The sequence below is a fragment of the Aplidium turbinatum genome, chromosome 7 (genome assembly GCF_918807975.1).
Source record: "Aplidium turbinatum chromosome 7, kaAplTurb1.1, whole genome shotgun sequence".
Classification (NCBI taxonomy): domain Eukaryota; kingdom Metazoa; phylum Chordata; class Ascidiacea; order Aplousobranchia; family Polyclinidae; genus Aplidium; species Aplidium turbinatum.
In genome coordinates, this window is record NC_137478.1 from 2,700,945 (window position 1) to 2,714,915 (window position 13,971).

Sequence of the window (13,971 nt, forward strand, 5' to 3'; positions counted from 1 at the left end):
ATGTTTTGCAGTATTTCTTAATAAAATCATCAAAACTTTATCATTAACAATTTTGTATATTGAGTTATAATGTTACAGGACAAAACTTTTGCGTAATTGTTTTTTAGACTACTTTTATATTTTTAAACTTTTAATGTAGCCAAAAATCTAACAACATGAAGTCTGTGAGACTGAAATTGTTTATTTTTCTTGGTACTTACTTCTATAATTTCACAATCATTTAGGTTATATCAAATATATCATGTTAGGCCTGGTATGTCTTATTTATGAATGCCATGGATAGTCTTTCTACCATCATATTGCCTAGTAACAATGATAGTGAGCTTGAGAAGCTCCGTTCTGCCAATCAGTTGGCAAATCAGCTTCTTGAAAGATCAAAAGAAAATTATGTGTGCATGACCAATCATGATGCCGGTAAGTAGAAGTTGTTACCAATTAAAGATTGTCAATTATTATCTTTAAGTTTTAGTTGTCATGGTGTGCTGACGTGAATTGTGAATGCGAGTAAAAATGAGTGTAGAGTCGATGTCAAAGATATGATTGCATCATGAAAATTAATTACATTTTGATTTTATTGTACTAGTATTTCTAATATTTAAGAGTTTAGCCTTAATATATAGCCTGACTATGTAAAGAACTTGCCGTCATTTTCTTCTTGGCCACATTATAGCAGGCTTCTCCCTAAAGTTTTTTTTTATTATTCTACTATGATGACTGTACATAATCATATAAGCAAACCATCTTTTATGTCACTGACATTCACCCAACAATTAGTTTGCTATTTACTATTAGATTTTGTGGTCATGCGAGCCAGATATTATGCATCTTAATGCTCAAACAACTGCTCATGCATGTTTTAAACCTTTTAAAATTGTCAACTTTTCCATTCATTGGCATACTGACATATTTTTTACTGCAGGAATGCATTTTTTATCCTGAATATATTAACAATGAAAAACATTATCATATGCATAGGCGCCGACTTTTCAAAAAACCTTGGGGGGCAAAAAAGGTGATGACGTCATAACCATAACGTTATTTTACTCAATTAAAATAGTATTTGATTAAGCTTAATGTCTTGTTTACATTGACACCTAGGTCGCAAACCGAATTTATTAGAACCGCTGCTTGAAACGATTAGTTTTACGCATGCAGTACGCCCAGTCATAAAAATTTTGATATTGTTAGCTCATAATTGGAACAGTTGGAAAACAAGCCGATTCATTTCCTTTTTGTGCGAGCGAATAACAACGATCAAGACAGCGAAGTTATCGAAATAAAACGCTAAAAATCATAATTTTAAGCAGAGTGGAAACCCGCTATCAGTTTTATTAACCTCGTTTTGCTAATTACTTACCTTCAAAGCGCTAACAAAGATGAAGTGTTTTCCCTTCTGTTTTTTATCGAAAGTCTTTATAGTCTTTTATCGAATCCCGTATATACTCGAATATAGGTCGAGATGTTCGCAAGTGATTTTTACCTCAAAAAGATAGGTTCAACTCATACACGGGACAAGCTGTTGTCTCCAGCTCCGCAGTTTTCAAAACGAACGCATTTTACTGCTGCAAAATCATTGCTGACGTAGGTTACAGAGTTTGAAATGGTGTCGGCCGAATTAAAAGTTTTGAATACGTTTATTTGCAGTGATTTGAACTTAATTTTCAAATTTAATGATTTCTTGTCAATTCTAAACTTTATATATGCAATATGCAAAGCTCACGAGACAAAACAGCGGAAAGAGCTGTTTTAAGAGATCGATTTTTTTATTTTTGCGTGTAGGATATAATTGTTCTTCTTACGTAACATTCCATGATTGTTGAAGTCGATGTCAAACCTTAGCGGCCGCATAAAACAATGATGTCAGGTTAGCTAGGTGATAATAGCGGTAAGAGACGTCGTTAATGCAGACAATATCTGCGACCAAGACCATTAAACACCCTTTCTTTTATCAGTTTTCGATTTAATTCTCACACATTGCAAAGTGCGAACAAAACAATGTGTTCTGTTGAATCATAATTGATCTCACAGCGGGAAGACCTCGTTGAGATTAGCGCGTCTAATTTAGCTGGTTTACTTAATATTGCTGTGAATAGTTACGTGACTATTCCAGCAGCGTAATCGTCTACTTTGAAACTTCAATACCATATGAGAAACTCATGCGATCAGCTGCTGTTTTGCGGGGAAGAGCAACGTAGGCTATTTTTCGCCTTCGGCATTCTTTAAGTCCGTTTAAATAATCTAAATCTCTTTCGCGAAGTGTTTTATCTTTGAAACACCATTTTTAATAACCATTTTTGTTGCCCCTCAGCCATAAGTTTACGGGGGGCACCGGCCCCCCCGGAAGTCGGCGCGTATGATCATATGAATGTATTTTTATATTATTTTTTGTGTGTTATTTTCAGAAACAGTTAGAAACAAAAAACTTGTCAAGCCATCTCGAGAATGTACTCAAGGTGCAGAGAAACTTGGTGAAATCATGGCTGATTCAACTCATGATAACTGGGGAGCTATGGAATTCTTACAGAGTTCTGATCACTTTAACTTTGTCACTGATTATTTGAATCGAACAGAAAAACTTTTAAACAAGACCAATCCAGCAAATGTTTTGTCTACATCCAGGTCATACAAAATTGTCAGTTCATCAGATGAATTGTTACAAAATGTAGACACTGCACTGATGACAGGGGACGGAATTGATAGAAAACACACTGCATTTTTTGAAGATCACAACACACATGATACAAAGATTTCATTATTGCCTCAAGATCAGTCAAACACAAAATCAAAAGATTTTCCTGTTTCGTTCGTTTTCCAAAACGAATGTAGAGACAGTAATTTAAACCCTGCTGATGCTGCTAATGAGCTAGTGACACACAGACCAGGCAAATCTATTGAACAGCTGAATGTTTTCACTCCAGTGTTTGAGAAAGAATGCCAGAAACAAGATTTCGCTCCTCCAAATGAGAGGTGCAAAAGAATACAAACTCTTGATGCATTTGACACATCACAAAGCAACAATGATGGTTTTCAAAGAAAACCTCCAACACAAGACTTAAGCCTGACTGTTGATGCATCAGAAAAGAAACCAAAACGTTTTGAGAATGCTTGGTCCACTACTAATTCGATGAAATTGTTTAATAAAACCACAGAGGAGTTTTCAAATTCGTTGCCTGTCACTTTACAAGTTAATCAGCCAACAATTACTCACGGTGTCCCACAAACTAGCAGGTCTCCTCTGCTCAGCATGCTCTTGGGAAGCCCCTCCTCTTCAGATATGTTGCTAGAATCCACAGATCATGAAGAAAACAAACTTGATCATGAAAATGTCGAGGACACAACCAATAAGAAGGTAAATGATTCTATCCTGTTAAATGCACAAGAAACAGAAGAAACTCTTTCTTTGAATCAAGACATAGATGACGCTTCAGACTTATGTCAACTATCAAAAGAATGCTATGAACTGAATATTCCTCGATTACCGTTGAGTGATAAAAGTGATACAGAAGCACATCAACCTATTGTCAAACGTGGTGCCAAAACTAGAATACACGGATCTATGCTTCCTGTCAAGCCCAGACAACGACCAGCCAGTGCTGGACATAAGAGAGTGCTGCCTGTGACAAACAACACATTTATGGAAGATTTCCATGAAGTACCGATATCCGGCTTAAAAGAAACTTCTGGAGACGTTCCAATTTTGTCAAAGAAGTCACCAGAAAAGTCAAAGAGGCCTGCTAGTGCTGGAAAGCTGCAAGCCATACTGAGATCTAATACAAGCCCAAAAAGAGTTTGGGAAAAATCGAGCATTGCATGGGCTTCATATGGAAAAGGGCAGCTCAGTACTTGGTCTTCTGTTAATTTGTCACCTAGTAAACTTCCAACCGCAAATGGAAGTAGTGCCACTCTAAAAGAAAATCCAAATAGCAAAATTCATAAAGTGAAAAGCAATAGCCGACATGTTGTCAATTTGTTTGCCCATGCCATGCTGCAACCTTTGCAGAAAGTATGGCTGCAACTTCCTGATGAGATCCTCATCCACATATTTACTTTCCTGCCTTTAAAAGATGTTTTAAATGTGGCAAAGGTCTGCAAGAGGTTTAACCAAATTTCTGGTGATTCCCAGCTCTGGAAGCGAGTGGCAGTCAGTGGCATGACCTTAACTAATCAATGGTTGATGTCGATTGGAAGAAAATGTTCACAATCAATTTCGCTCACCAATTGTTGTGGTAAAGGTGTTACTGAGATCGGTTTAAGAAATTTTTTCAAAAACTCAAAATTTGATCTCACTCATTTGCATGTAGGCAACTGCTCTGGTGGTTCACTGTCAGGTGATTCCGTTTTGTTGCATGCCTCATGTCACTGCAGAAAGTTAACACATGTCAGCATTCCTTGGAGTAAAACTACTGACAATGGCATAATGGCAATTTGTCTGGCTCTTCCAGCATTAGAAAGTCTAAACATTACAGGCAACCCTGCGGTGACCGACGAGGCTTTCCAGGTTTTAAATGACAAACTTTCGAAGTCATTGAAGTTTCTTGAGATGGCTGGATGCTTTGCTGTCTCCAACGATGCGTTGGTGTCATTAATAAAGAGGACATCTTCGCTACAGATGCTAAACATTGGCTTATGTAACAAGGTGACTACTGATGGAATCAAATTGCTGAGTGACCATCTGCCAATGCTGAGTCATCTTGATTTGCGAGGCATCAAATCAGTTACTAACAACAGCCTCCACTGTATAGCGACCAAATGCAAACGTCTTCGAACTTTAGTTATTTCAAATTGTGTATCTATTTCAGATGTTGGCCTTGCTGAGATATCGACTTATCTTAATTCATTAAACCACTTGGATATCAGTGGATGCTCTCTAGTATCCGACCAGGGCATTACGAATTTTATATCAAACGCACAATCTATAGAATATTTAGATTTGAGCAGCACGGGAGCAACTCATGTCAGCGTTGACATGCTTATAGAATGCAACCATGAGACGATAGAGGTTTTGAAACTGAGTTTTTGCAACAACATCACTCAATCATGTTTGATGAATTTGCTTAATGTTGCAGTCAAACTGAAATCATTACACTTGTATGGCTGCAAAAGACTTAAGCTTTCTGCGTTAATGAAAGTAAACAAAAATGTTGTGGTCGAAAAATGATAGCCAAGCTTTACCTTCAGTGTCGGAAAACGGTTTTCGGCACTATTCAGAATTGTTAAAAGAATGTTAGGGAAAGCATAGCTGTCGACGCCACTGTTGCTTGTGAAAGTAATTTATTTGTGCACTGTTTTAACCTATGATTGGTTCATCATCATTATTGCTAAGTCATTGATGTGAACGGTTTACTACACTTGGAATAATTGCGTTGAGACTGGCACTTTCCTAAGCTTGCAAACCTTAGAAAAGCCAACATATCTTTTCTTGAATACAGCCTGCTGCCTTTGTAAGCACATTGCTATTTATGGTTGCATATTTCTACAGACATTTTCAATGTTTTATCATGTGCCTTCCTTTGCTTTTATGTCAATACAGATTAGATCTTTTTATGTCTTTTTTTTAAACTTTACATGCATTTCTACAAAATTATGCCATCAAGAATTAATTTATTTTTTTAATTTGTTTGTTTTTAACGTTTAACAGTGGCACTCAATCTGTTGTGGCACCATATGGCACGTCGTTGGTGGGCACAGTGATGCTGCAAGCTTGTAGGCTGCGATGTATTCTAATGCGACATTTTTATATGATGCTAGGTTAGTTTTAAGACCCTACTTCACGATTAAGATTAGTCATAAATTAAGATTAGTTAAAAGTTGCTTTGTTATTGAGCACTACCACGTCTAACTGTAGATAGGAAGATTATGTGGAAGGTCATTGTATGACATGGGCCTCATATTTCTGGGGCACTGTGCTTCTGGTCACAAAAGTGTTTCCTTTATGAGAAATCGCATTGTTCACGGCATTGGTTGGAGAACTCCATGCATATCTGGCCTGTTGCGTGTTTATGATGTTTCTCAATCTACACATCGTAGTTTCAGCTTCTGAAGTTTGTTGTAAATGTACGTATGAGTGGCGCATAGCTTACCAATCGCGTTGCAAAAGTGCCATGATCTAAAAAATATTGGGAACACTGCTGTGTATATTTATGTGCCTTCGCTTTTATGGTGTCTATTTTTGTAACAAAAATATTTTTAAGGTCTCGATCGTAAGTTTAAAATAAAACTTCTTCAACATGATTTCAAAGGATTTATTAATAGTAAACCTGAATGGTAGATATGTTTAGGCTATATTCTTTAGTAGCCTATGCTCATCGGAAGCACCAGCGCTTCTGTTCCTCGAACCTAGGAGCCACGTTGCAAACAAAACTCGACAAGGCAGCCAATGAATAGTTGTTACAAATCATCTACAAATTGCTTTATTGACATTTCTGATATTTTTCGTTGCAAAGCAGTGAACTGGATTCTTGTTACCGTTTGTGTGATACCGACTTGCGTTTGTTGTTGCGCCCCTCTATTGGCCAAGTTAACACAATTTTAAACAACACCGCCACGCGAAAGCCTGGTGAATCATCCAGTAATTACTGAACTAAGACAACCTTTTCTATAGTTTAAACTTTGCTGTTTTGAATGCTTGTTGAGGTTATGAATCATTCAACAGCTGTTGAGATCATAATTTAGGCCCGGTGCCAATGAGATCCTCAAACCCTAAATCAAGGAGTCTCCTGCAAGTCAGCAGTTATGGACTAAGCACATGACAGTTGAGCCAGTGACAACATTTCAGCAAGTGGCTAAAAGTTGGAAAATGATGAAACTGACTAAAGCCGAAACTTGGCGTGTCACACGTCAGCAAATTCAGTTTAACAAGCGATGACCAAGCAAATCCGATGCTAAGTGAAAATCTCATTTGCTAACTTAGACAGTAGTTGAAATGTAGGCTACTTCCTGAGTTATCGCATGTCGAGTGGTCCGACTACCCAAATTAAGACACTTTGAAGAAAAACACATTATTTTCAACGAATATGCGATGGTTTGTTGAGGTTCCTAAGCCCCCCCCCCTTACAATCACCCCGGGTCCAAGAGTATCTCCTGGGTTCCCCTGTCAACGCTACTGCCATGGACGCATAGGCTACCCCGGTCATACCAACTTGACCGTGTAAGTTTTCCCTTCTAGTTCGTAGAAAGTTGAATTATCTTGAAATCCACAAAATGTCATGCTGGCACGCTTACTTTTTGTATTGGCTTTCAAAGCAACAATGCACAAACGTTGGCAGAATAAAAATCTCAGTCATCAAATGTAAAATCTCAATAGTTTCAACAATGTTGGCACAATGCGGATAAAGTTATCACAGCAGTTAAAAACGTTAATCATAAACTTGTAGACATAAACCTTTAAATGAAGGCCAAACTCAGCTACTCCAAGCAATAATGCCACAGTTGCTTTGTGCAGCAAAAACATTGCTCTTATTCAGCCAGTTTTAACTTCCGCGGAGCTTGAGCGCTAAGACCCGTGGAGTTTTCAGTGACTGATAAATAAGGCACACATTTGACCAAAGTTGGAAAGAGTTGGTCGAAAGATGTTTTTTTGAAAATAGCCTATGTGGAAGCATATTCGACGCATCAAAATGAGAAGGTATAAGAAACTACACAATTATTTCAATTTCACAGTGAGATTTTGCAAGGGAAGAACAGGTTGTCCCAGCCTTCTTTGTTGACTAGTTGGCACTCTTGACCAGTCAAATATTGTGTATTGCATGACAGAGCGACTGACTTTCTCTTTTGGTATTTCCTGAAGCAAAAATTTTAGTTATTTAATTGAATTTTCTTTACGAAGAAACGACATTGTGGAAATAAAATACAGCAACAAAGCCCACAAAAGGAAAAGGTGGCAAAACCGTAATGGTTCAATACGTGCATGCAAAGATTTTATTTAAGATAGCCTATGTATCGATAAATTTAGGCTAATAGCCTAAGGTATGGTCTCCAAACCTAACAATTCAAACCAGCACGTCACGCAAGAAAAACGCATGTAGTCTAAACGCTGCTTTATAGCCTACAAGGCTGCAGAGACAGACCAAAGCGCCAGACTCCACGATTTTTAGGGACTGTCTCCAGAAGCATCAGAATCCTTCCATTTTGCAGTCTTGTTTATGTACATTGCACATTATAAGCCTATTAGGCTACATCTGAAACTTCCACCATATGTTTGATAAAAGGTATGGGCAACCACCCAAGTATTTATGGATGCTTAAATGATTTTTGTTGGCGAAAAAAAAATTAGCCTACCATGAAAAAGGTGCGTCGAATTGAAAAAAAAAATTTAGCTAAAAAACTTCCTTCACAATGTAGATTTCGACGACCTGTTTTAGCCTGATGCTGCTAGTTTGCTGTGATAGTAGCGAATTGCACTAGCTTTCGGAGCACAGTTCCTTAGTCATGTGCTATGACGAATGGTGTTGAAGTCAGTGAGTCGTTCTTTAATGCGGCTCTTTTGTTTGGCTCGAGGCTGCTGGCAAAACCTTCATTTGAAACAAAGTAATTTAGCAAAAAGTTTCAAAATAAAATGAAACTTTTTGTTGAAAAGTGACTTCGCAAAACAATTGAGACGGAAGGTTTGCATTGACACGAAATCTCGCTTCAAAAACAGCCTCACTGATAGATTGCTTTGAAAAATAAAATGCAAAACCATCTCATGTCTTACATGTGCGACTCTAGGCATTTTCAAGGGTGGGTGATATTTCTTCGGAGGCTTACAGTATGTGTGAAGAAGGGCTGGATTTATAGCTGCTCTTCGGTCGAATGCAATTGCGGCCTGGATCGCCCACCGATTCGGCTCGTGGATCTCCCTCGCTTTTTTTCTCTCTGGCTCTGTGACATCTGTTTGAAAAGAAACATTTCAAAATCTCAAGTTATCAGCGAGCGAGAAACTTATCAATCATGCAGTAAAGTTACAGACTATAGCCAGTAGCCTACCTACTAGTAGCGTTGACAGGGGATCCAGGGGTAATAATAATAATCGTGTTTTAATTTGCGCCCATTGCGATAACATACAGTACACTGCGATCACAAATGAGATAGAACAGACGACAGGAAGCAGCGAAGTGACACTGACATATAGTCTTGGAGTCAACTGGTTTTCTTATTTTGGCTTGCCATTAAGTGTCTTTGCCGAGACACAGCCGCGTGCTCTGGAGCGGTGTCGAACCCACGTCCTTTCGAACGCCGTACAGACGTTCTCACCACTCGGCTACGGACGGCTACAGTACGGCTAGGGTAGCCTACGTTTACAGCCGGGGCCAGGATTACTTTAGGGGCCCATGGCTTGATGAAACCACTTTGTATTCTTTGGGTATAGTGCGTGTTTCTTAAAAGCGTCTTGGTTTGGGGCCCGAGGATTTTATTGGTACCGGACCTCTTCACTTGAAGTTATCCTCTCAACAGCCCTGGCTATCGCCCCACATTCGTTGCAACGTAGAAAAGAAGAAGATATAGCATTGCAGGCCTATTTTTATTCATGTGGAAGCTCCATCGTAGTCACCGAAAAGCAATGCGGTTATCTAAAGTCAAGGTGCTCACTGAAGTGACAACTGACTGACGAAAACACAAGGTGCTCACTGAAGTGACAACTGACTCACAACTGACGAAAACGTTAAAACAAAAGAAACCAGAAACCTTTCACTGTTGAGACCAATGAGTTTATATTAGATTGAGAAATTGCACAATAAACAATAACTACGTAGTGGTCCACAGGTAGCATAGTATGTTTCCATAAAATTGTGACATCTTGGTCACACGTAAAAGCGTCAAAAAAGCAACAAATCTATGAGAGATGCAATGTCAGCTACGAACCTTGTCTATCTAATAGTTTAACAGAAGGAAGTGTATGGATGACGAGATGTCTATATCCATGTTCTTGCGCTAGTGGGTTGTCAAATAAATCTGTAAGAAACTTCATAATGTTATTGAGTTGTTGTAAATTGTATGTAGTACGGTATTTGTTCAGGTATAGATCTTAAAAAGTCTCTTACAAGTCAGCAGTTATATATGGCAGTACTTCGGAACGAAGATATCAATAAGTCAGACTGAACAAATGGCAAGAGAGAAAATGACAATTGAGTTAGCAACATTTCAGCAAGTGGCTAAAGTTGGTCTATAATGACACTGAGCAAGCCAAAACTTGCATGCATATCACACGTCAGCAAATTCAGTTTAGCAAGCGATGACCAAGCAAGTCCGATGCTAGCTGAAAATCTCATTTGCTGACTTGGACAGTAGCTGAAACGTACTTGCTGAGTTAAAGCACAGGAACTTCAATTCAATTAAAATACAAGTTTACAATTTGATTTAAGTAGCCTACCATGCAAATGCTTAAGGTTAAATTCATAGGTTCTCAATCTTCTTACTCCCATTGATCCCTGGAGACTGTATAAAGATACAGTTATCCTCATAAGGTTTCATTAGATTATATTTGGGGTTACTTATCAAGTCTTTTCTTCTTTAAAAATTACTCTCTTGGAAAATAGCTGCCCCGATAGCTCAATTGGTTAGCGCGTCACTTCTGGAACGAAGAAGCTTCAAGATCAAGCGGCGCTGGTTCGACTCCCGGGGTGTGCGCTTGAGTAACGCACGTTAACGACTGCTCTCCATTCAGCGGCATCTAATGGATGGAATAGTTGCCCGGCCACAAGACTTCAACAATCGGAAACTTCACTCTGTCAATCTCGGTGACCGGGCCTGCAACAGTGATTCAAAGCCTCTACAAGTATGCGAAACTGCCAGGATTAAGCTCTGTAAGAAACTTTCCCAGTCCGAGGATAAAGATTCAATCAATCAATGAGATTTTCCACAGAGGATCAATTTAACATTGGTTGAGCACCGCTAGCCTAAGCCTACACAATATGCTGAGTCGTACTAAGCACTCGAAGAGCTTGGAAGCGATTCGTCTCCTGCAGTATATCAGCCAAGCTGGCAAGTTGATTTTTTTGTAGCATCAGAATTTGTAAATTTCTCAGATGTGATATCGCTCCAGTGATATCACAAAGATCATTGTTTTGCAAATACAGCTCTGTTATTCTGTGAAAAAAATATATAAACAGAATTAATAAAACCAATAAAACAAAATCAATTTATTGTACTGTAAGGTGTTTGTACCTTGCAACGTGTGAGGAAATAATAAATGAGTGAGGCTAATAAAAAAGCCTTGTCATTGCTAAATATTTTTTGCTAAACATGACATAAGGAAGTAGTCTTCATTCACTACTTTGCTTCTGAATTCCATAAAACAATCCCATCTCATCAATTCACAATTAATTTTGCAATAAAATATATCTTCAGCCTAGGAGCCATGCTTAAGCTAGACAAATAAAAACACTTTTCAAAATTAGGAAAATAATAAAGGAATATCATGAGAAAACAGAAAACCTTTTAAACTGAAGCTATTACACCAAATTATCAAAAAACTGTTTTACCTATAATAAAGAAAAGCAATTCTACTCTTTCAGTGTAAGCAATAATAATAACAATGAGCTTGTTTTGCATGCATTATAACAACAACATAGAGATACAACAGCTGCTGGAAGCAGCCATAAGAAAACTATATATACAGGCCAAGTCAGCTTCTGCATGAATACCTTGCCACTGGGTCAAGGAACCAACAACATGCAATAACTTACAATGAACAATGATGACACATCATACCTAAAGTTATTTTTTAAAAATGACTGTTCAGTGATTGGGCAAAATAAGTTTCTCAGTTTGTTGCCATTCAACCAAATACGTTGCAACAATTTGTATTTTTCCAATGTATCAACGGATTCAAGTTTTTGATTTCCCAAGTAAAGCTCAATAACTTCCCCATTCTGCTTTATGTTTAACCTCCTTGTCACCTCACCAACAACCTGAAAGTTTTGTTAAAAATTAAACTTTTTGGAATAGAAATCTTGATTTCAACTTTTATACTATGAACGAAAATGCATGTTGATGTGATCAACTTACACGATAAGATATATATTCATGTAATATATTGTATTATTTTTACACACTTCAGTATACTGTAACTGTATTCACACAAAAATAGTAATCGATAATGACATTAAAGTTTGTTTGTTTGTCGTATCCAGGCTTACACCCGGTGGTTGAAGATTTAGATTAAGTGGACGGGAACTCGGGAAGGCAAGGACTCCAAGGAAGCCAATCTTCCTGTCCACTTTCAGGCATGCCTATAATTGTCTTGCCGCAGACACAGCTGCATGCTTTTTAGCGGTGTCTAACCGGTGCCCTTTCGATTTCGAACCATTAATGGTTGAACTCTCGAGGTGTGTGCTTGAGAAAAAAGCACTGGAAACTTCGGTCTGTCGATCTTTGTGACAGGTCCTTCATCAGTGATTCAAAGGCTTCACAATTATGCAAAAGTGCCCAGATTCGTCAAATTTTTTCTTAGTTCAAGGATAAAGAATCTCACAATCAAACAAACAGATTTAAAAAAACAAAACAATTCCACATGTGACAGTAAAAGTTATACTTACTTGATTAAACGCCATAAACAATGGTAGCTGTAGGAACTTGCATAGGAGTTGGATTGAAAAAATGTCTTGAATTTATCCTATGTTATAATAATATGATACTTATAGCCTAGGTTATTGTAAACCTGTAAGTGATTGTGAAAAATTAATACTCATACATAGGACATGGCAAAGGAATTCTGACCTAATTCAAGAAAACTAAAGTCGTTGAAGACAAAAAAGTGTGATTTGGGAAATTGGGTAGAGAGCATGGCGATCTATACTACTGGCCTTCCCAACGTGGCAACAGCCAAATAATGTGGGGGCCTATTAAGTTTTGGCAACTAACAGGTATTAGGTGTAAAAAAAGCGTCTTTGCATGAATTATTACTAACAAACAAATACTTCTGCATTAGAAAACGAATTTCTTTACATACTGAGTGTTTTGAAAGTTGGGTCACTCTTGATTTCGTGTACCTTGATTCTGTTGATATCTTGATTCTCATGGTATTCTTAACATGTAGCTATTGTCCTGCTTTCTTGCCACATATTTAATAATATTACATCTTAATTACGTTTTGGCACTGTATTTACAATTTTTAGGCTAAAAAATATTACTTGACCAATGAAAATTGCTAATGTTGTAACACTTATCTCAGTTGGTAAATTGAATTTTCGTATAGGCCCCCAAATTATTTGGCCATTGCCACGTTGGGAAGGCCAGTAGTATAGATCGCCATGGTAGAGAGTAAAACTAAAACCTTAACCCTGGGAATATTTGTCATGTAACAAAGCTTTAAACTAAAACAGATTGTTAGAAAATAAAAATCACATGGGGAATGTTATGGAAGAGTAAAAAGAAGTTTTAAGTCTAATATAGCCTAGGCCTACAACTGCCAGTACCATATACAGTATGAACAAACAAAATTGTTTGAGTGATAAAACAATGCCTACAGAGGTGAACGAATGTCATAGCCAAAATCGTAATAAGGAAAGTTAAATGTATACGGTATACATAAAAGATATAAATTTCCTAGAGAGTAAGAAAAAAGTGAATTCTACAGTATGATACAGAATTAATATTTATGATCTACATGTACAACACCTTAAAATAAATAAAACAGAATGATACTATAACAGATTATAAGAATGCATAATTATAAACTTATACATAGCTTGAAATGATTCTTCATTTGGTGTTGAATGTTTATCCTCAGACTAACAAAGCCTTGATAGGTTAGTTTCGCATAATTGTAGAGGCCTTTGACGCAAAGCAGTTACCGAGATTGACAGAGTGAAGTTTTCTGATGATTGAAGTGTTGTTGCCGGGACATTATTCTATCCACTAGGTGCCGATGCGCGGAGAGCAGTCCTGAAATCCGCTGCTCAAATGCACAATTGCACACCCTGAGAGTTTATCATATGCAACTTTTCTCTATATGAATACCTAGATCTTATGGCAAAAATCATTCTAAATATC

At 37.6% G+C, this 13,971-nt stretch overlaps 2 protein-coding genes across 3 annotated transcripts; one reads left to right on the forward strand and one right to left on the reverse strand.

The window, feature by feature from the left end:
* The first annotated feature begins 275 nt into the window (after positions 1-275).
* On the forward strand, positions 276-6,225 carry LOC145774515 (uncharacterized). Its single transcript, XM_082585770.1, has 2 exons — positions 276-414; positions 2,403-6,225. The coding sequence occupies exons 1-2, from the start codon at positions 276-278 to the stop codon at positions 5,156-5,158; spliced, it is 2,895 nt and encodes a 964-aa protein (XP_082441896.1). The 3' UTR covers positions 5,159-6,225.
* Positions 6,226-7,206: 981 nt separating this feature from the next.
* LOC145774504 (leucine-rich repeat-containing protein 72-like) lies at positions 7,207-12,639 on the reverse strand. 2 transcript variants are annotated; one of them, XR_014290020.1, is made up of 7 exons: positions 12,516-12,639; positions 11,689-11,888; positions 10,904-11,064; positions 9,841-9,930; positions 8,693-8,868; positions 8,352-8,510; positions 7,641-7,780 (listed from the first exon to the last, which is right to left on the reverse strand). XR_014290020.1 is itself a non-coding variant. In XM_082585761.1 (6 exons), exons 1-6 carry the CDS (start codon positions 12,528-12,530, stop codon positions 7,643-7,645), a joined length of 780 nt encoding a protein of 259 aa, XP_082441887.1. In that variant the 5' UTR covers positions 12,531-12,639; the 3' UTR covers positions 7,207-7,642. The 2 variants fall into 2 exon arrangements, 1 of the variants encoding a protein (XP_082441887.1); XM_082585761.1 differs by lacking the exon at positions 8,352-8,510 and having other exon boundaries at positions 7,207-7,780.
* Positions 12,640-13,971: the final 1,332 nt, after the last annotated feature.